The sequence below is a fragment of the Chiloscyllium plagiosum genome, chromosome 11 (assembly GCF_004010195.1).
Source record: "Chiloscyllium plagiosum isolate BGI_BamShark_2017 chromosome 11, ASM401019v2, whole genome shotgun sequence".
In the NCBI taxonomy this organism is placed as follows: Eukaryota; Metazoa; Chordata; class Chondrichthyes; order Orectolobiformes; family Hemiscylliidae; genus Chiloscyllium; species Chiloscyllium plagiosum.
Genome location: NC_057720.1, coordinates 72205734 through 72229603, shown reverse-complemented (window position 1 = coordinate 72229603; position 23870 = coordinate 72205734). Strand labels below are relative to the sequence as shown.

The 23870-nt window shown below is 37.4% G+C and overlaps 1 protein-coding gene across 2 annotated transcripts in view; it reads right to left on the bottom strand.

Annotated features, from left to right (window-relative positions):
* The window catches only part of aspm (assembly factor for spindle microtubules), a 59270-nt gene that overhangs the window by 8005 nt on the left and 27395 nt on the right, over positions 1-23870 (bottom strand). For both annotated transcript variants that reach the window (XM_043699799.1, XM_043699800.1), the window contains exons 18-26: positions 16772-21241; positions 16103-16252; positions 14631-14797; positions 13563-13722; positions 9765-9974; positions 3158-3307; positions 1995-2186; positions 1493-1685; positions 827-981 (exon numbers count right to left, since the gene is read on the bottom strand). In XM_043699799.1, the coding sequence (XP_043555734.1) occupies positions 827-981; positions 1493-1685; positions 1995-2186; positions 3158-3307; positions 9765-9974; positions 13563-13722; positions 14631-14797; positions 16103-16252; positions 16772-21241 (5847 nt within the window). The remainder of the gene's footprint in view (positions 1-826; positions 982-1492; positions 1686-1994; positions 2187-3157; positions 3308-9764; positions 9975-13562; positions 13723-14630; positions 14798-16102; positions 16253-16771; positions 21242-23870) is intronic.

Genomic DNA, 23870 nt, shown 5'->3' with positions numbered 1-23870 from the left:
AAGTAGCATAGATACAATGGGTGAGTGGGGGAGGGGATGAAGGTGATAGGTCAGGGAGGAGAGGGTGGAGTGGATAGGTGGAAAATGAGATAGGCAGGTAGGAGACCACTTCCACTAAATAATAGCCTTTTTCCATTTCGCAAATCTTAATTTTAAATTAATTAACCTTTTAAGAAAACCATGGTGCCTACTGAAAATATATTTGATTGTTTAAAAGGTAACTGTCTGTGTGGAGGATTATGGGCATTGCTGGCTAGTTGCCCAGAGGACAGTTAAGACAACCACATTGTTGCTGTTCTGGTTTAGGCAAGACCAGTTAAGGACACAGTGCCCTCCCCTAAAACAAAATTAGTGAACCTCATGAGTGTTCCCTGACAATTAAGAATGGCTTCATGGTCATCACCAGACTGTTAATATGAAATTTTTATTGAATTCAGATTCCACTATATGCCTTGGCAGGATTCCAATCTAGGACCCAAACATTACCGGGTCTCTAGATTAATAGTCTAGCAATAATACTATTAGGCCTTCGCCTTCCCTCAACTGTTGCAATTAGGAGGTCAGCTCCAGTTAACCAATGTCCAAGTACACAGGGTAGTCAAAAACATATTTAGATGGAAAAATTTAACAATCATAACTTTTGAGCAAATCAACAATACAGCCACATCCTGACAACTAATTTAAATTCAACATACTTAATTATTTATATCTGCCTCAAAATAGGAAGACTTTCTTATACCAACTACCCTAATGTACCTTTAAAAAGCCCTTTTAAAAGAACAGAATTTCTTTTTAATAGGCTAATGTCATTTAAGATGGATAGTACCTTTGAAAGATTGAGGAGAACCTGTACTGCATACGTAATCACTTCCATAGAAGGCACACTGCGGTTACAACTCCTGATCAAAATTAAAATAATAGGAGTTGCTCCACTTCGAGTGAGATTTTCACAGCAAATGGAAGATAGTCTGGTTGCAGCCTCTGAAAATAAATAAGTGGATAATATTAAAAATATAACAACCTCTAATGGAGATTTGCAGATACTTCATGAAATTGGCCGGTATGGTCAATACCCACTTCAAGCCAAGTTTTAAACATGAGAAAACCTCAACTCTTCAGCGAATACATGAGAAAAACACTCTCCTTCAAATTTGCTCATCAAACACTGCCTGTGTGTCCTTAACCCTCACCCCAAACAAGTGCTAGATTTCAGAGATTTCTCTATTATTCAGTTTTATAGATGGGTTCTCTGAGTGTTCAAGTGGGTTATCTCACACCATCTTCTGCTTAAGTGACACAAAAAGCACAAAGATCAAACTGGAAGTTGCACTTGGAATTGGGATTATACAGGGGATGCCTGCCTCAGCAACATCAAAATATTTAGTCATTGTAGGATGACTTCACATAATTCGATTAATCAGAAAGACTAATCTAATCATTTCTCATCTAATCTTATTGTATTGCACAAATGAAAAAACAGAAATATACAAACCTAAATGTTTCAAAGCTGCAAGAATGTGAGAGAAATGTTTGTATTTAAGAATGTAATCTAGTGCTACAGCTGTCCTGTTGCACAATTTCTGCTCCTCAGTGCTGTTCTGATTAGCCTGTTCAATGTGGCGTCTGATAGTATCTATTTGAAGATTGTTGGTTTTCTTGCGCAAGCAATATCCTCGCCACAAAGCCTACAAAATTAGAAAATTATTTTGATATTTTCTTTGACAAATAACTGCATTATTCTAATAAACTTAAAGTCCATAAGAACAAATTGAAATAAAAGTATTTATGTATATCACCGTGAAACAGCACTCTCATCACTAGGCAATTGATTTTCAATCAAAATAAGACAATTTAAAGTTTTTAAAAGTATATGATATTTTGTAAATTCCAAAATAACCAGAAATCTAAATTATACAAAATGTACTTTTTTCTTTCTTGTTAGTTAATAAAGCAAATACGTTAACTGAAACTAACTACGATCAAAGATTTAGTACCTGTATTTTGATAACTCCACTATGAAATCTTTGTTTCCGAGTTTTATAAAGGAAATGTCTTGCAACTTTCTGAATTACAACAGCAGCCTTGTGACGACGCATGAGCCAGATCTTCACTGTCCGTTGAACTACAATAATCTTATGATAATCATCAAGATATCTTCTGCGTTGAAGACAAGTTCTGAACAATCTCTATAATGAAATATACGTGTAATACTGTACATTAACAAATAACCATTTCAACCTAGCAAAAACATCAAGGGGACCTTCAACACCCACTCAACCAGAAATGGATTTGGGAAAAGCTAGAGAAGTGTCAAAATACATTATAGATTAAATAGTCCAAGCAGACTGAGTGAACAAGTGGTTATAAGGTAATTTAAAAACAAGGTAATAAAGTAATTTTGGCAGCAGTAACTCAATTGAGCAATACTAGCATGCATGAGATTATATGACACAAGGTGCACAGATCAAGTCTCAATCGATGTTCCAAATTCAAAAATCAACGCTGACATTTTAGAATGCTGCATTATTGGAAGTGTGATCTTCAAGTGGAGAGATTAAAGCAAAGCTTCCAGCTGGCTATTCAAATAATAAATGATTCAACATCCTGGTCAACAATCCATGCTCAAACACAACTCATTCATTTTTCTGTTTTGGAACTTTATGTATAGATGGCCATTACTACAGTGACTGCATCCTCATTACTTGACTTCCCACCTGTTCTTTGGCAGAATGAACAGAGGAGCGACATTTAAGCAGCCTCTAGACAAGCACTTAAAATGCCAGGGCAGAGCAGTAATGGACCAAGTGCAGGTAGTGGGATTAGTACCTATTGGTCAGCATAGGCACGGTGAGCCAAAGTTCCTCTTTCTGTGCTGTCATCTCATCTGATGTTACATGAAAACCATTTCTTCAGAAGATTAGATATTCTCAAATAATGGTAAAAATTTAGAAAAAGTTAAAAGACTTGTAAAGGCTCAAGTCATCATAAAACAATGGGATTAATCTCTTTTGGTAAAATGTAGACACTGTAAAAGATATTTAACATATGTAGTAGACCAGTTCTTCATTGTCGACAAGTGGTAAACTTCCAACTTTTTAAGAATCCCTGTCTTAAAATGATCACCTGGATTGAACATCACCCTTTTCATTTTTTTTACCTGGATAAAGATGACAGAATTAATTGCTTCTTGCGCACTTTTAAGAACCTTGTATCTTTTGTACATTCTTTGAATCTTAAAAGCACAAAGATGGTGATAAACAGCAGCAGTGAAACGAAGCCTCTTTTTTGCCAATTTTTGTTCAACAAGCTGTAAAGGGAAGAGGAAAAATAAATACTGAAACAAAATAGGCATTTATAGCATTCGAGTGTTATTATGTAAAAGTCAAAATTTGAAATCTGAACAGACAATTTACATCTTTAATACAGCCTTCTGGAACAAAATATACGTTCAATTTAAATATGTATCTTGAGACCAAACATAGTTTTCCACTTCTTAATTTTAGCTCCTTATACCGACAAATAAAATGGACTATCCCCAACAATCCTAAAGGGCAGTAGTGATTTTCACATTTGCTGTCTTCATTCCCAGTGCCCTGAATGCAAGCAACTGGAGCTGCAACTTTGCTTTTGCATGTTAAACATTTTTAATAAATTTATTTTAGACACTGCTGTGACCACGTAGCATAATTTCTCCCTTCATTTAGTTGACGCCAACTCGGATTTACCTTTTATTTAGAGTCATTTTGAAAAAAATAAATTCATGGGATTTCTACACGACTGGTCGGGCCAGCATTTACTGTTCATCCCTGGTTGTCCTTGAGAAAGTGATGGTCAGGTGCTTTCTTGAACTATTGCAGTCTACTTGCTATGGTAGACACAATGCTTTTTGGGAGGGAGTTCCAGGTTTTTGACACAGCAACACTGAAGGTATGGTCATTTAATTCCAAATCATGATAGCAAGTGGCTAAGTGGGGAACTTCTGGGAGGTGCTGTTCCCTTGCAGCTATCCTTGTCCTTCTAGATAGCAGTGGGCGTGGTTTTGGAAGACGCTGTCTGAAGAGCCTTGGTGAATTTTATTCACCCCATTTACCAAATCCAGCCTGTACCAAAATCTTAAATGATCCCCAACTGACAATTAGGAGAAAAATTAAATTGATAACTCATTTTAGGATGATTATATTGCACAGATTTCCTCAACAAATTAAGTCAGTTATCAGTTTCTTCCTGACTGGTAACAATTTATAGTGAATAACATATTTCATCAATTTTCAGACAGTTGTGTATTAAAGAAAACTAGCATGAATTTTGTAGAGATAAATTGTGTTTAATGAACTTGATTTGAATTTTTAGATGACAGGTTTTATATTATTTATAGACTTCACAAAGGTATTTAATTAAGAGACATATAATAAACTTGCTGGCAAAAATGCCTCAATTAAAAATTTTGTTATGGGAGTATGAATACAGTTACAGTCAGTTCTTCTATAACACGATGGTTGAGTTTTGTGCAATGCCATGTTATAGAAAAAACGTGCTTTAGAAACAGTGCTTTAAGTGTTGGTGATGCAATTGCATTACAGTCAACACATGTTTTAAAAGTTTGTGCTTTAGAAACAGTGTTCCCAATTTGTCAATTGCGTTACAGTGAATGTATGTTGACAAAGCACACATTATAGCAGAACAATCTGCACTTGAGTGATAAGGAACATTGAATAATAATGAAGAGTTGTTTTTTGGATTGATGTTGTCATGTCCAGTACAGCATGAAGACTTTAAAGCTGTATTTTTAAAATGAACATGCCTTTTAATACAGAGTGATGCTGGAAAAGCACAGCAGGTCAGGCAACATCCGAGGAGCAGGAAAATTGGTGTTTTGGGCGAAAGTCCTTCATCAGGAATGGCCAAACCGGTGATTTTCCTGCTCCTCGGATGTTGCTTGACCTGCTGTGCTTTTCCAGCACCACTCTAATCTTGCCTCTGATCTCCAGTACTCACTTTTGCTTATGCCTTTTAATACGGCAAATATCAAAAACAATATTTAATTATATACAAACACAGCCACGTGTGAAATTCACAAGTCCCTTTTTAAAGAAGGGACCAAACAAGACAACGTACCAACTGCTCAATTTTCTAGCTTCACTGTGGATAACAGTGATTGAAACTCAATGGGTGCTCGGCAAATATAAAAATGAATCCTATCAAACTTTCACAGTCTTGTAATGATTTCTCATCTCAAATTCCAAGACATAGCTGTCTCAAACACTTGGTGTGCATAGCCACAATTCAGGAAGTATACCAGCTCAACGCTATTTTGGTAAAAGATAACTGAACTTGAAACAGGCTATGAGTAAGACATCATGTTTGTTACCTGTTCTTTCAAAAGTTACAGCAGAAGCTGTTCTATTCAGAAACATGATCAAAGATAACATCTGAAACATTACAAAAAGCTATTGAACAAGCTGCAAGCCAAAAATGTAGCCAAGGTGACAATAACTTAAGTAGGAGAAAAATTCTCCCCAATCTGTTCCACCTCAGGTTCTCCTGACACCTTGGCAATTCAGCTACAAGAAACCTTGAAGCTTACTATGCATTATCTGCTATACAAGGCTTCCATTCCATTTGGAGCATCAATTCAATTAAAGAGACTAATTAAAAAAAAAGAACTCTTTATCCTCTTCATCTGCAGATAAATCTTTGTGGTATATGATAGTTGAGATGTTGTGTTAAACTTCTGAGATAAATATGGGGTAATAAACTATCTGCCGAGTTTTAAACTAAAAAGTTTGATGCTAAAAAATTATTTAAATTGAGACAAACCACTCCGTAGGCAAGAAAATACATTTACCTCACAGAACAAAAATACTTTGATCGTGGAAAATAAGAAAGCATACAAGCTCCTGTCTGTGACAAATGGCTACTAGCCAAAGCGGATCAGTCACAGATATCAAAATCTGAACTTAAAAGAAGGAAGGACGGAAATGAGAAAAAGACAAAATTGTTAAAACAAAGCAGGGAATTACAGCAATAAGCTTTGGGATTACTTGCAATATAAGATGGCGACTTTTGACTTGAAAGCATTCCTGCAAGTGGATTCAACTTAGCAAAAATTAGTATCACTAAACATAGGGCAGTTATAAACCATAGCTAAGCAAGTAGACCTTAACATATACCTTAAAGCATGTACAACAAAGGTAGTAAAGATGCTGTTTGAGCAGGGCAAGTAGAAGTCACAGAATTTGAAACAAACAAAGTTACCTTAAACTTGCTTGGAAGAATGAAGGCTAGAATAACAACTTCAAGCAAAAGAGAAAGGATAAGACTAAGAGAAGAACTGAAAGAGAAGCCCAGAGATGACAAAATAAAGTGGATTTCAAGTGATTCAGGAAGGAAACATTTAAAGTTTGAGCAAGAGTTACAAGTACAGAAAGACAGGGAATTGAGACAGATTGCAGCAGCTAGAACCTAATAATAATTCCAACACACTTAGGCAGCAACACATTTTGTTTTCCTAAAATATTCCCAATTTGTGCACAATTTGAAGGAGGATGTGGAAATCTTCTTTGCAACCGCAGGGCATTACAACGGCCAAAGTTTTAAATAGAAGAGAATAGTAAATCATTGTCACTTGTGTTTTTTTTAAAGAAACAGTGAAAAGTGTTTAAGTCACCATACTACAGTACCTATATTAATAACAGAAGGCATAGATAAGAGAATTTTTAAAAACTAAGACAAAGCCTATCTGAGTCAAGTTCATGGCTCCTGGTTCAGGAAGACAGTACTGCTGAAGAAAGCCAGTGAAGACCACCACAGTGGGCTGCCGGAAGTCACGAAGTAGGCCATCCACATTGGGCTGCGGGAATCCCGGGCCACAACACTCAGCAGAAGCCGACCCAAGGACTAATCTCAGCTGAAGCCAGCCATCTATGCCAGGTGCTAGAATTTTAGGAATGAATCTCAGGAGCTGTATAGAGTATACCTGCTTCCTACTAAAGCTAATGTCAAATTCAGTCACCTGAGCTGCACCATAGTTCCAACGTGCTTCAAGGCCGCTATCATCGTCCCCATGCTGAGGAAGTCTTCAGCATCCTGTCTTACCAAGTACACCCCCATTGCGCTAGCACCCATCATCATGGAGTGTTTCAAGATGCTTGCGATGAGGCATATTAAAACCCTGCTTCAGTTCTGCATTTAACACTAGCATTCCTCAGCACCTGATTGGAAGGCTGAGTCTGCTGGGAGGAAATACTGTACTTATCTTTGTAACTGGATCCTGGATTTCCTCACTGGGAGACCTCAGTCAGTCCGGATTGGGAACAGCATCTCCAACATCATCACACTGAGCACAAAGCCCTCTAGGGCTGTGTGTTCAGTCCACTACTATTCAACCTGCTGGCACATGACTATGCAGCAATGCATAGGTCGAATCACATCATGTTTGCTGACTACACGACTGCAGTGGGTCTCATCAGCAAGAACAACGAGTCAGCATTCAGAGAGTAGGTGCAGTGACTAACGGACTGGTGCAGAGCCAATAACTTGCCCATGAACGTGGACAAAATGAGAGATAGTTGTTGACTTCAGGAGGGCACAGAGCAACCACTCTGCTGGATATCGATGGCTCCCCCGTGGAGTTCGTGAAAAGCACCAAATGTCTTGGCGTCTACCTGGCACAGAATCTCACCTGGTCACGCAACACCAGCTCCATCGACAAGAAAGCCCAGCAGCACCTCTACTTTCTGCGTTGACTGAGGAAAGCCCACCTCCCATCCTCACCACATTCTACAGAGGGTTCATTGAGAGTACTTTCAGTTGCTACATCACTGCTTTGTTTGGGAATTGCACCGTCTCAGGTCATAAGACCCTGCACAATGGATAGTGAGGACAGCTGAGAAGATTATGTAATTTGTGCTGGCCATGCAGTACCTTGGTCCTGGAGGAATGCTGCCTTGTTTTTTACTGTATCAGTTGCATATGGCAGAAATGACAAATAAAATCTACTCTACACTACTCTAGTGTGACATCATATTGTTGGCAGCAGTAGCACGGCATTGAGGTTGATGAGACCCTCCTGAGGTCAGGCTTTGTGACTGTGGCACTCATCACAAAAATGTTAGTTAGTCAGATAAAACTGGAGGTTTATTCCATGTTGTCAGTTGATAGCGCTGCCACTAATGATCATAAATAGTACTCAAACTCAAGTTTTATATCAGTGCAACTCAAACTTTAGAAGAAGCAAAGTCAAGTAAGGGTACTACAGACTTTAAAAAGAACAAAGCAGCTGAACCAAAGGTCTGGTTATTGAACAAAGTCTTTCCAGGTTTCTTTAGGATCTGAAGAATTTCCAAAGATACATACATTCTGTGAAAACCCAGTTACACTCTCTTGTAATTAATTCACTTACAGGTGTCTGTGAATGCTAATGATCATTTTTAAATATAAAGAAGGCAATGCGATCAGATTGTAGTTAATAGCCAAAAACATAGATGTGGATGTCACAAAGGACTAGCAAAAGCCAAGACGAGCAAAGCCATGATTACAGTTATTTTAGCTGATAGGTGCTTCCTACTCAGTTATTAGGATCAGCAAATGTGACCGTAATTCCTATCAGTTCCTCTCTACTTCCCTTTTGAAATAGTATATTGTCATCCTTTTAGATTTCTGATCTGGTGATTACATTGGTATATGATTAAGGTTTTGTCCATTTCATTAGTTTTCGCATCACAAACATTTCCTTGATGAATGTTACAACATTGTGTTGCACTGATGATTTTTTTAAAAAATTACTATTCAAGAAATCTTTGCTGTTTCCTTTCAGTTTCAATTAATTTGAATTTTGATCATCTTTGTCAAATATTTGCAAACTATTTTAATGAATCACTCATATCAATGATTTAAACTTGAGCATACAGGCAATAACTTAAAAATTTGGAGATAACCAAACTTGAAAACTACTCTAAAACATGAAAAGGATAATGATAGACTTCTAGAAGAGAAGGCTGGTGAAATACAATAAATTGCAGATAAAATGTAACAGAGAAGTGTGAAGTGAGAGACTTGTAAGAAGAATAAGTAGATGTAATATTACAAAGGACGTAATTCTAAGGAGTTTCAGCAGAAGAGGGACCTGTTGGTATAGGATCAGAAATTGAAGTTGGAAGAACAGGTCAAGCACAGCTATTAATGAATCTGAATCCTGGACTTTATCACAAAGGCATACAGTACAAAGAAAACAAATTATGAAGAATCTTCATTATAACATTAGATTGGTCTCAACTTGAACATTGTATTGATCTGTATATCATGCTTTGGTAAGGATGTGAAAGGGCTAGAGGGGGTGCAGAAAAGATTCACGAGGATGAATCCAGGAACAAAAAAAGCTTCAGGCAGGCTGACAGATCAAAGAAACTGGGCTTGTTCATCTTTGACAAGTGAAGATGTTGAAGAGTAATGATAAAACTGCTCCAAGTCATGAGCAATCAAACAGAATAAATAGAAGGAAGATACTCCATTTTAATGAAAAAATATAAAAGATTGGCAAAAGAATTAAAGGTGGCATGAAGAACAATATTTTTATACAACAGGTAGTTAGGATTCAGAATGCAATTTCTGAAAAGGTGGTGGAAGCAGAATCATCATGCTTTCAAAACCAAATTACACAAGTATTTTCTATGAACATATAATATTCTGGGAGGTTTATAGAGTGCTAACTGAGCTAAAAATGAGCTTCAATAAATTAGAACTCATTCTACTTACTAACATCATACCTTTTTGCGAAAAAGCCATCCACGACATATGGATTGCAAGAGAATTACAGCCTCTCTGATTTTTTTGTATTTCATGTTTTCAGTTTTTGCAAGTCGCCATGTTCTGTAAATTCTTTGTATAACCATTGCAGCCATTTTTTGCTGAAGAAACTTCTTCCTTTGCTTATAACTTCTGTAAGCAGACTGAATTTGAAAGGCAGCTTCATGTTTCTGTAACCCCAAAAATAAACAATTAGTATTGGTGGTATAATAATTTTTGAAAAGTAATTTGCTCCAGTAACTTGAAGTTTGACATCCTACTTCAAACATTTAAAAACTGAAGCAGAGACTGGGTCTGGGACAGGTTAATAAATCGTTCTTTGTGGACATATAAAGGATGGCAAAATATAAAATTTTCAGTCAGAGCAGAAGTAACCAATTATTTTCCAGAAATCTGGTCTTGGACTCCTGTGATTCATGATATTAATTGGCCATCTATTTATTACATCACTGTATGGAGAGGCAATGAATAGAATTTAACCAAGGAAGTTAAACCAAGTGAACAGTCATACCTGCATTCTACCACTGACATTTGTATCTGAAATGGGTTGTAAAGAGTGGCAGAGTGATCTGCACAAGCAGTATAAAATTTTTCATCGAAAGGACACTGTAACACACCCAATGTAATCCTGGTTGTAGTCCACATAAAATATCAAAATCATCATCCCTTGTTGCAATAAAATGGTCGTTACTAATTATGGTCTACAGTTCTCAAAGCCAATTTCAAACAAAAAGACTGCAGACAAATTAAATATTATGCAATGACCTGGACCTTTTTTGATTGAAGTTGCAAGGCTATTAGTTCAAGAGTTAAGCATAGCATTACCATGTCTTCTCTTCACCTGGTGCAGAATTTTACTCAAAACTTAGGCAAGTGTCAATTTTGGGGAGCTTCAGCGGATTTGCCATCATGAGCTCCATCAGGCAATTCTCTGCTGCTCACCCCATTATGTCCACACCTCAGTGCACTCATTCCAATTGTGCCCTCACCTGTGGAGGAAATATTTGCTGCTGCTGGGACCATTTGGGCCACCAATGTTATAATCAAGCCTAGTTGCGCACCAGGTCATACTAGACCTTCACTGTACACACTGTGGGATGGAAATGGAAAAAAGCTTCTCAGCGAATATAGGTAACATGAATAACATTTCATTAGAAATAGAACTCACGATCGTAAATATTTAACATCTTTACATTAACAACTGTCTGACTGATTGTCATAGCTGCAAGAATGAAGCTACACAGGTTACCCTGAACCCTATCTGAAGGAGAGCGAATCTTTCCCTAGTACCTGGGGTAGCCTAGAAGGTTAGCATTGCTCCATACTGGAGCATCACATATCAGAAAGCTTTCAGACAGCTAGTAATATCAACATTATTTAACAGCAGGAAAAATAAAATTATGAAAAAAGTTTTAAAACAATCTGCATTTGTTTTTGGAAGTGAGAAGAGTTGCTTGCCTTTTGAACAACAAATTTTGTCAGTCAATGAATGATGACTTCACCCAATTCATTTATTGGGAGCAGGAGTCAACTAAGGCCTGTCTGGCCTGTTATGTCCAATGCTGCCCTATTCTATCTAGATTTTCTGCTTGTTCAATGCCCTTATTTTCCTCCTGCTGCTGATCTCCCAGCTCCTCAACATTCATCACATGCCTCTTTTCCTATTTCATTGCCCAAAATACATCAAGCAAGGGTTATGTAACATCCTCTGTTTGGTCTGTACTGCAGGGCTCCCACCAGACCTGTACAAGCATTGGAACTAATCTTTAGGGGAAGAATTTCTGCTTTACCATCGCCCTGGAGGAAAAATGGTTGCTTTTTATCTAAACTTGACTTTAGTCAGCAAGTTGAGTAAATGAGTCATCAACCACGGTTGTAGAGGGTTGGTCTTGTTACCTAGCAGCCACCCTTATAAAGGTACATAGCCATTGAAATGAAGTAAGAACCTGAGCTATCAAGGACATAAAGCCTCAGTTGCTTCCAAGGTAATTGATGCAGACCTCGAAGATATGACCACAGTTGTCTCCTACATTTACTGAATGGGAGCATTTTCTATTAACATCAGCTACATTATGCAGTGCTGAGTATAACATGTATTAGAGTCAAGATTAGAGTGGTGCTGGAAAAGGACAGCAGGTCAGGCAGCATCCGAGGAGCAGGAAAATTGACTTTTCGGTCAAAAGCCCTTCATCAGCATATTAGTGGCATTAAACGCAAGACATAGGCAGAGATGCAGTATACATCCAAGTAAGAATTAAGGGAGCAAGCAAAGACCCCGGAGATATACCATAATTTGATGTAAGAAATGGGTGCCTGTCCCTGTGCACAAAGGTAGCCTCAGGTACACAGCATTGAAAGGCGCTGGTATACTCCAAAATGAAGTGGCAAACAGAATTCTAGGGGAGTTATATATGTGCCATGATAAATGGAAGGCTGGAGCATTCTGAAGTCAAACTTCATGGCTGAAGGATGCAGGTGGATGCTGCCCATGTAGTATGCCCTGAGGTTTCAGACCAGACTTATGTTCATAACTGCCACAATCTAGTTTCTCACCAGTAAACTGCATATTGTACAGGCCTCTCACCACTCACTAACAACATTCTCGTCTCACCATTAAAACCTGGGTGGAAAATTGGAACTTCTTTTTATCACCGTTGAGAATCTCATTCTTTCCAATCGTGCTATCTTTTCCCAATGTACCTGTTTTGTTTCAGAAACTAGGTAAAAATTATTCAGGTTCACTTCTTCCTCAAACTTTCTCAAATGTCTGAAAATAAAGATTATGTAATACTAGCAATTTCGTCCGAATTTGAATCCTGATCCCAGAACTAAATGAAAACAGAAGTTTAGAGCTTCCATACTCAACACAATTCACCATAAAAGATGACAGAATTTTAATTCAGTTCACAGCCAGTCTAACTGGAGTGTCTGCAAAGTTTAACATGGTTTAATCAACATCATGCTGGAAACTGGGTCCCCAACCATAACATTGCACTCATCTTAGTTCAAAGTAGTAAGCATGGAGAAAACGCAGAAAATTGTAGAGAAGCTGAACACCTACTGAAGAAGAGTCATGCTGGACTTGGAAACATTAAACTGTTTCTCTGTGCACTGGTGCTGCCAAAACTGCTGAGTTTCTACAGCATTTTCTGCATTTGTTTCAGATTTCCAACATCTGCAGTATTTTGCTTCTGATAAGCATGGAGATCTTTCACAGAATGAAGAGCCGTCTTAAAGAGGCATAAAATATTCTAGGTGCTTATTGACACAAAGGTATACTTGAAATATTGATAAAGATTTGTTTTACAAGGAACAGACTGTGCATGAACGATACTAAATAATATCATGTTATGTTTTGAAATTTGTTTTAATTGGAATTATTTGCTAGTGGGTACTCACAGGTGGTACATTACAAACACACTGTAAATGCTTCCTTTTGCAATAAACTCATTTTTAGCCTAAATTAATAAAGCTGTGCAGGTGAACACTCTCAAATCCATCATAGGAATGTCTTTTAAAGTAACTGACAGCAGGAGAGGGGTGAGGAAATCCGTTATCTCTATTATGCAGCCAGTTTGCGTTGGTTCAAGGAAATGTTGAATTCAATGACAGAAACCGGTTTTAAGCTGACATCTGAATCTTGGAAAATGCACACAATTTGTTCCTACGTTGCACAGAGTGGACATTCTAACCCAGTATGTTTATGCCAATCCCTCAAATGCAAAGCATGCCCAATGAATGAGGAAAATGCAGTCTACCTTCATCAGCTGATTTCTGGCTCTAAATCCTTTCCAAAAGGCCTGGATTTTGATTGCTGCCAATGTCCTTCTCTTGTTTTCATCCTGCAATTTCCTTGTTGCAACAGTTAGTCTCCATCTTTGCTGAATAACAATGGTGGCAGCCCGGATCCTTAAGAACCTAGTTGTGAAATACAAGAAAATGCAACCGAATCAAACTATATTGAAAAAAAGAGAAAATTTAAATCAGGATAAAAAAAGTAGTCAACTCTTGATCTTTGTTTACCTCTGGTGCCTAGGAAGTGAACTTGATAAATTCTCAGATAGTAAACCAGGCAGTACAAAGGACAGACAATCATTCATTTTTAGACCATTTTACAGGGAGCATGGAATTGAGGCTGAAACAGCATACTTTTTATCAGAACCAAAACATGGAATGAAGGTCTAACTACGATGTGATTTTAAGTGTGTACATCACAGAAAGTTATGTAATGTCACATGATCTCTCTTCTCACTTTAAGGCAAGCTGAAGACGTGTTAAGGTATTCTTAAGAAGATACTTTATCTCAGCAGACTATCTAAATTATTCTTTAGCAGCATAGCAAGACCAAGAATTGTAGAACTACTGAAAATGCAGCTGCAAGGGATTTAACACTTAAAATGTTTTTACAATGAGAATGTTGTGTGATAAATTTAAGTTCACAGCAGAGGTCTGATTTCTGTGTTGATTGCATCTAGAACAACAGCATTCTCTTTAAAGTAGGGAATTCCTTCCAAAATATTCCGTATTTTAAAGTTCATGTGCTAACTGATATAACTGCTAAGCTGTGCTATTACAAATCAACTTAAAAGTTACCACACAGGTTTTGTTTGGAAACTAACTACATGCACAAGTGGTCAGACAAGAAAATATAGTGGGATTTTATAACAGGAAAAAAACGTGACTATGCAGCATAATAAAAGTTCACAAGGCAACAACTGTAATCATGTCAGAAGTTGCTATCAGTAAAAGCTAACAGTTCTGTTTTCTCTGGAACTAAAAAAACACAGGGTGTCGTTTTTAACAAATTATTTGCAATAAAATGTTACCTTAATCTTTCTCGTTTTGTTCTCAATCGCTGTTTAATGAATATAACAGAGTCAAGTATGGACTTATACCGCCGACGTTCAATTTGAGCCTTGAACCATGCCTGGATTTTTTGCGCAGCTCTTGCTTTTCTGGCTAGCTGCCTTGCTTTGTATCCACGGAATGCATTCTGACAAAAAATTATAAAATGGAATAAAATATTTATTGACAACAGATGTCGAAGTTGGTCAGAAAGAACAGTAAGCAGTTGTAAGTAAAATCATATATTTCAACTAAAAAAAAATGTAGCACTCTGAGGTAGCTATATTTATGCAAACATCTCCTCTAAACTCAATCATGTATGCCTGGCCAGTGAGCCTTGAATAAAAATGAGAAGGAACACAACAAAAAACTAAGAAAATGAAATTCTGAAAAGACATCAACTATTGAAAGGTGAAGAGAAAAAGGCAGCCCAAAGAACATATACTCTATAATTGGATCAACTGACGGAGTTGAAAAAAAGCTCATTTCAATAAAGTTGAAGGAAAGTGCTTCAGTATAAATAGTTTAATGACAATGTCTAGAAATTGTGCACATATTTGATGAAATTGTATAGTAAGGACAGATATTCAGGATAAAAATGGAAACAAAACTAAACAAGAGACTTTTAGTGACAAATGATGTGAAGAGCAGAATGTTGATTCTTTCAAAAGTCCCAAACTTGATTAATTTGAAGTGAAATTGAGAACCAACTGCATCACACCAGTTCTATGAGATTAGCAGTCATTGCCAAGGTGACAAAATCTATCAGATGGCACTGCAGCATTTTGTCAAAGAATCAACTGTTGCAATTGTGATGGATCAGATTAACTGTTGAGTACAACTATGCACATTTAAATGTAAACGTACGGAAAGACTATGCGCAGTCAAGTGAAATCACATCAACAGTATAACACTTTACTGTCAGGGCTCCTCAGAAAGAAAACAACAATTTTAAAATCAGTGAATACAAAATATATGTGATGATATATTATTTAGTTAATCATATAACTAAATAGGATCGGGGCAGGGGCATTAAAATTGTAGGTTTAAAAAAAAAACTGGTTTGAATCCAGTATTAGAGCTACTTTGCATCACCTTTTAGGGGGAAAGGAAAGGCAATGCCAAAGTCAGGGGTTGTATATTCAGGGCCATTAGAAAAACAGCTTTTTAGTTAAAATTTAATGCAAAACACATGTCTTAAATAATATATATTTGTTGACTGATAAATCCTTCGAACAATTATACTTTCTGGAGTATGTCCTTATAGAGTGAAAGATAGAAAATCGAATTCTTTTGAAAAAGACAAGCGGTGACTTAATCATAAATTTCAGTCAAATTTGAAATCTTTTAAAGGACTTAGCTGGGGAATATCTCAAGCAATGCTGTTTTATAAGGAATAACAGATTAGAAGAAGAAAAAAATTCCTACTATTTAGCATTTGTGAGCGAAATACCTGAACTACGATAGCAGCATGCCTCAGTTGAATGTATTTTTCTTGTTCAACCTTTCTTTGACAATAAGCTCTGTAGTGTTGCTGTATCACACATGCAGCTCTCTTGTTTCGAAGAAATATCGTCCTTTGTTTTTTCCTACGATAACAGGCCTGCAAAGATTTTTTATAAATAAAACTGAAATAAAATCCCTTAAAAGGGAGAATCAAAAAGTCTTGGTTTTGGCAAAATGTGAAAATATTTCATCGGCACATTATTCCCCATTGTCCTGAATCTAAATCTTTCTTAAAAAGCATTTCACATTTGCTGCTGCAAATATAGCCAATTATCTGGGAGCATTTCTTTGTTGAATCACTCATTAGGCAACATAAAATTTCCCACAAGTGGTGAGCAAAGACAGAATGCTGAAAAATAGAATGACAGGTGGTCAGGGAAGACAAAACAAAACAAGGAAGTTTATTATTGTTCAATGAACAATGTGCACAGCAAAGGCAAACTGAAATCTGCCTCCTAATCATCCCCAGTGAGTTAAAGAACTATTTAATGAAGTCACAAGATTGTTTGTGCTTCTAAATTAAAACTTCAACTATACTGATTATATAATACTACAAAAAGGTACCAACTTACATACTACAGCCAATTTAAATATATTATTTGAAATACAGTATTACCTGAAGTTTTGTTGTGCTCTGAAGTATCATCTTATAATGTCGTTGGGCAAAATTTCCTCTTACTCTGGCTTGGAGCCTGATGACTAACTGCCTGAATATCAAGTAGCTTGATCTCTGTTGCTTCATCAAAAGGTAGGATCTGTAATAGCCTTGTAATATAGTAGTTGCTAGCTTATATTTTTTGTACAGTTTTTGAGCTTCTCTAGCCCGGAAGTGAGACTGCACTACAATGGCTGCAGATTTTATTTTGAGGAAAGTTCTCCTACGTTGAATCATACGGAATGTTGACTGAATTTTAACAGCTGCATTTTTCTGTTTAACACACCGGCGGACAACCATACATCTGTATGCAGTCTGAATCGTGATAGCTGCCTGCCTCATGGACTGATATTGCACAAGCTGCAAACGGCCCATTTTGCAAGCTCTATACCAGTTTTGGATTGAAATAGCTGCCTGGCACATAGCTCTATAGCGTGCCTTTTCTCGATGACCACGGAAAGCTGCCTGCAGTACTATCACAGCTGATCTTTGAATCAAGAAGAATTTTCTGGCAACGCACATCTGCAAGAATGATGTAATTCGGCGAATTGCCTTAATTCTTTTAGTCAAATCACGTGCTTTTTTCTTACGGTAAAATGCCTGAAATTTAATTGCTGCATTCTTCACATCATTATATTGTTTCACACAGACATCTCTGACTTTGCATGCTCGGTATCTTTGCTGCACAGCCGTGGCTGCCCAGCAGAGTCTCTTATAACGCTGTCGGTCCTTGTGCATTCGATAGTAACTCTGTATTAATGTTGCAGATTTATGCAGGCTTCTCAAATGCCGTCGAACCATCATTCCCCGGTACGCAGACTGAATAAGTCTAACACCATTGCGAAGCTTTATGTAATTATCATGATCTGTTTTCATTTGAAGGTGAGCTCGATAATGGGTTTGAATTATTGTAGCAGCCACTTTCAACGCCCTGTATGGCAGGTGCATCCTGTGCATCCTAAACGTAGCCTGTATGACTGTAGCTGCCTTGTGTTCGCATTGTATCTCTCGACGCGTTTTCATTCCCCTGTAAGCAGCTTGAATGGATATGGTTGCATTACGAAGAGTGGAGTAATTTTTTTGTTGAATCCGAGTAAGCAGAAGTGCACGGTAACGCTGTTGAATCACAATAGTGGCAGTTTTAAGAGACAGATATCTTTTTCTGTCATTATAGGCATGAATTCTTCTCTGGATAATTACTGCAGCTTGACAAATTTGCCTAATTTCTTGTCTCGTTTTCATTCCTCGGAAACAAGCTTGAATACGAATTGTTGCTATCTTAACATTATAGCGTTTCACACAGGCATCTCTAATTTTGCAAGCTCGGAATTTTCTCTGCACAACAGTGGCTGCCCAGCAGAGTCTCTTATAACGCTGTCGTTCCTTGTGCATTCGATAGTAACTCTGTATTAATGTTGCAGATTTATGCATGCTTCTTAAATGCTGTCGAACAATCATTCCCCGGTACGCAGCCTGAATGAGCAGAACGCTGTTGCGAAGCTTCCAGTAAATGTCACGATAGGTTTTCGCTTGAAGGTGAGCTCGATAATGAGTTTGTATGATTATAGTTGCCAGCCTTAAGGCCTGGTATGGAAGGCACACTCTGTGCATCCTAAATGCAGATTGTATTATTGTAGCTGCCTGGTGCCTGTGCCGAATCGCTTGCCTTACCTTCATGCCTCTATAAGCAGCTTGTATAGTTAATGTTGCGCCACGGATAGATAGATAGGTTCTTCGCTGCTTTCTGCTCAATGCCAAAGCTCTGAATTGCCTTTGCAATAAAATCGAAGCAGCTCTAAGAGTAGTATAATACTTTCGGCTTGAGAAAGATCTAGCTGCAGCTTGGATAATTGTTGCAGCTTTGTGAATTTCTTTCACTTTTTTCCGGCTTTTCATTCTACGAAATGAAGCTTGCAATAATATGGCAGCAGACCTTATGTTTTGATATCTTTGACGCTGATATTTTCTTTGCACATGTGCCCTGAATCGATTCTGTATTATTAATGCTGCACATCTCATAGCCTGAAACTTTGCACGCATTTTGTGCATTCTGAAACAAGACTGTATCGTAATACAAGCTTGCCATTTTCTACTGTATTCTTTTCTTGCCATCATGCCCTTATAAGCTGCTTGAATTATTATTGCTGATTGGCACATTCTCAGATATTTTTGACGTTCTTTTCTTCCCATGATCTTTGCTTTAAAACGACGTTGAACAGTTAAAGCAGCATTCTTTAATAGTACAAATTGATGCTGGGCCTGAAATTTCCGGAAAGCAGTTTGAATGGCTACTGCAGCCTTATATTGCACTTTTAATTTTTCCCTTGTAGCCATTCCACGAAATGCTGCTTGAAGAATAATCACTGCTGTCCTAATATTAAGGTACTGAACTCGCTGATGCTGACTAACTTTGGAACTTCTATACCATCTCTGGATTGCAATGACTGCATTTTGCATTGCCAAGTATTTGACCCTTGATGCATGCCCTCTGAATGCTGCCTGGATTTTGGTGGCTGCTTTATGCTGAAGGTGAATCATTTTGCGCACACTGTAACCTTTGTAACCTGCCTGTAAACATATTACGGCTTCTTTGATTCTTAAGAACTTCTGTCTTTGACAAACCCCTTCAGTGTAGGCATGAAATTTTCTTTGAATTATGACAACAGCACAACGAATCTTAAGAAACTGCTTTCTTAGTCTATGCATTCTGAACATGGACTGAATTTTAACTGCAGATTCCATCCATAAACGCAACTGCTGTTGCATTAAGTACAATCTAATAGCAGACTGAAGACGTACACAAGCTTCCCTTTTCTTCAGATAGTCTTTGCGCGTCTCCAAGCCAAGTCTTTTAGCCCGGTAATGTCTCTGGATGTACAGTGTAGACTTCTTAAGAGATCTGTAATATTTTTGTACTTGCACCATTTTCATGGAGGCCTGAATTTTGATGACAGCGGTTTTAATTTTCATGAACTTTTTCCGTGAAGCATATCCCCGGAAAGCAGACTGTATCTTTACAACTGACCGTAAAAGCCAAAACTGTCTTCGTGCTTGAAGCCCTCTGTATGCAGATTGTAAGACAATAGCTGCAGACCTTAATGTGTTGTACTCAAACTGAGCTTTTTTTTGAGCTGTAATTGCTCTGAAATGAGTTTGTATTATACAAGCAGCCGCTTTCATTGAACAATATCTTCGCTGAGCTTGCCATTTTCTCACATAGGCCTGAATTGTAATTGCACATTGTCTGGATTGTAAAAATGTTAATCTTTTTTTTCTCATTTGCCAGTATGACTGAATAATATATGCAGCTTTCAATTTTTTGGCAAACCTACGAGCCTTCATGCCATGAAAGTAAGCTTGTATGGTTATTGCCGCCTTGAGCATCAACATATGCTTCTCATTTTGAGCTTTTCTTACTCGGTAAGCTCTGTAATATTTTTGAATGACCAGCACTGCAATTTTGACAGTGCAAAAAGCATGTTGAGCAACGCAGCATCTATACCATGACTGTATTCGTATACAACTTTCTTTTTGACGTAAATACTTCTGTTTTTCTCTACACATTCGATACCATGACTGTATTTTAACTGCAGCTTTATTTTCTCTTATCTTTTTTTGAGCTTGCCATCTTCGAAAAGCCACCTGCAGTTTTACAGCTGCCTGTCTAAGTTTTCGATAATGCTGCATCTCCTGCCACCTCTGTTGTTTGGCTCTGAAACGTCTCTGCAAGTTAATGACAGCTTGACGATATTTTTGGTACCTAATCTGAGCTAACCGCATTCTTACTGAAGTCTGCATTGTGATTACCATTTTCCGAATGGCAACGAACCTCTTTCGTTGCTGATACATTCTAAAAGTAGACTGGATTACTAAAGCTGACTTTGTTTGGCAATAAAGCTTTCTTGCTTGTACGCCACGGTAAGCAGATTGAAATACTACTGCAGCCCATTTCAATTTTTGATATGAAACATATTCACGCTTTCCTGTCACATATGCCTTTATGTGCTTCTGCAGTGTAAGAACAGCTTTCTTCCTCTTATTGATTGCACTTCTTACTAGATATCCTTTAGCATAAGTTTGCAACATGAATATGGATCGTTGAAATAGTTTGTATTTATATCGACAGAGGAAACCTCTTATGTATTTCTGGAGTAATACCGAAGCCTTGGCCTGCTTTTTGAGTTTCCGAGCTTTCCATCTTCTAAATGCAGACTGTATTATAACAGCTGATTGTTTGAATTTTAAATAATTCCTCCGCTCAGCTAAAGCTAACTGATGGGCTCTGAAATGCCTCTGAAGTATAATAACAGCCTTTTTTGTACGTTTATAAGTGGTGACTGCGATTTTCATTCTTATGTGGCTTTGTATGAGAATACAAGAGTGCTGCATTCGCCGAAGCTGTCTTCTAGCAGCATATCTTCGCCAATAAGCCTATTGCACAGATACAAAAAAATTACAATAGTAAAAATACATATTCTTGTATGTTTTGATGTATGCTATAATTAAAGATTAGACCAGCCACCCAAAAGAAAAGCATTCCAAAGGGTTAACAATTATTTATTACACAAAATTGTAAGATACCATAATTAAGCATACAAAATAGTTCAGAAAATTTAAAATAATATCTGAATAGTTATCTCTCATTTGTTTTTAACTCCCCCCCCCCCCCCCGAAAGTGATTTGATATGCAAGGTTAGCAGATCAGAAACCAACGCGCACTTAACAGAATTGACACAAGACTGTCAACACAATCTAATCAGAAATAGGGTGTAGGTTTGCTCGCTGAGCTGTAGGTTTGATATCCAGATGTTTAATTACCTGGCTAGCTAATTACCTGGTTAACCCTAACCCGAGCCAGGTGATGAAATATCTGGATATCAAACCTACAGCTCAGCGAGCAAACCTACACCCTAAACCTCAACCTGAGCTACAAACCTTCACAAACCTTGCTAATCAGAAATGTCGCCTCAAAATTAGAAATATTCATGCAGGAAATAGAGACTGGATTGAAACTCCTCATGCAAAACCATGTGTTCAATAAATGCAGCTGAACTCTTAGCCTGCTCAGTTTTCTATAGGGCAAGATTTAAGAATTAAAACTTTGTTCAGATCATCACAAAAGAGCAGATTTTTAGTGCTCTCCAAGTAGGATACTTGAAGTACAAAACAGCAAACAATGCTGCCAATAACAAGATAGCAGGTTATAGTCAACTAATAATACACAATATAGAAAGCAGTGAGGAGAAAATTATTATGGTCAGGTTATAGGCCAACAGCAATCTCTGGTAACTCAGAGCCATTGCTGGTTCCTGGATAATTTATATGGAACATCAAGCAAGCTCAGGTGGAACTGCCAGATGAAACTCTCAGTTACAAGTACAAACGTTTTACTTAATATGGCTAAAAGAAAGGATCAATAAAATGAAAAGGCACCAGGTGGAATTTCTTTGGGAAGATGAAAGAAGGTAAATCAGCACTTGAAGTGCCTAGCAACTTCAATGAATCAATCCAGCCACTATAAAGAGTCATGAATATACAACAAGCAACAACATCTATCCATACCCTGGGCAAACCATTGAATATTGATGCCAATCTAAGCATGGAACATTTGTTATGGTTTGGCTCCTACATAGTGTCTCAGGAGTTTCATGCTTCATTTGTGTACCTTGAAGGAAAATACTGAGGGCAAAGCAAATAAGAATTTAATATATTCCTTAGACAATTTTTTTTTGCTACATTTAAAAAGGTATAGAATTCAATTTTGAGGCTGAGCAGAAACAAAAAGGGGAAGATCAAAACAGTACTCAATTTTAAGGTTTAACCAACAAAAGGAATTAGACCTCTTGCATGAGAAATGTATGGAAGTTTGAGAACCATTCTCTGAAGTAGGTGGCAAAGTACCCTGAAGTCTCAACAAAGGAAACCAAATGAGAGAGAAGAGACCAAGTTCGAGAAAATCTGCTGGCTCACTAAAATTATTGGCATTCTCAAATTGCTGTAATACTGTGAAGCTTGCATGATCATCTTTGATGCTTGGTGAATTTTTCATTTTTCTCTCCAAATTGTTTTATTCTTAGTATTTTTTTAATAGTTGCTGTCAAGATTTCAGAATTAGTGTTTTGGTACAGGGGTGTGGCAGGAAAGAAAATTTGCTTGCTACTACAGTCTATGTGCAACATATTGGAATGAAGTACATTTGATGGTCTCCTCCTGTATTGCTTTTCCATGTTTAATATAGCTAGAAAGGATTGTAGGTCTCACCCGCATTTATAAGAAAGGCTTCATCTGAACCCAGGTTGTCTCCTGAAAATCATGCCCCTTACGTTTTCAGGCAATACGTTGGGATGATTGAATCGACAGAACAAATAACAGGCAATGGAGATGGACCAAGATCTGCATCGTTAATTGTCGGAACAGTGTTCTATTTATATTATCTAGACTAATCCACACCAGATTCATAATTACACAATCTGAGTAAATTAGAGAAACCTCACTCAATGCACCGGGTACAGGCCAATATGAAGATCAATATTTCATTGTGCAAAGTAAGCCACAGAAAAAAGATGGCTCATTATGTCTCATCGGTATTCAGAAAGTTAGCACTGGGTAGACAAGGGAACATAATTCAGGCAAAACCACTAATGTCATCAGATCTGGATATTATTAGAGTAAAAAATAAAATTTCCTTCTTTTGTAGTCCAACAAAATAAACAGGACATCAGAATAAAGATAAAATGGAAGGCAGCAAAATATCAAACACATCTGATCCTTTTTAAATGCGTTTGTTATTCATCAAGTAAACGTATGTTAAGGCAAGGCCCAAGTGAACATTCACTTCAATGCATGAAAGAAGCCCTAAGCTGGAGATATATTCATTGAGTTATTTTTTCCACAAAATAGCGTCTTCTTGGACAATTCTGAGAAAACATGTGTACCTCTACTGCCTAGATTGAGATAGGTCAGTTAGGAAAGAGGTTTTAAGCTAGTGACAGCGACAATGATACAATACTGCAATATAACTCTAAATCAGGATGTTGTGAGATTTGGATGGAACTTGCAG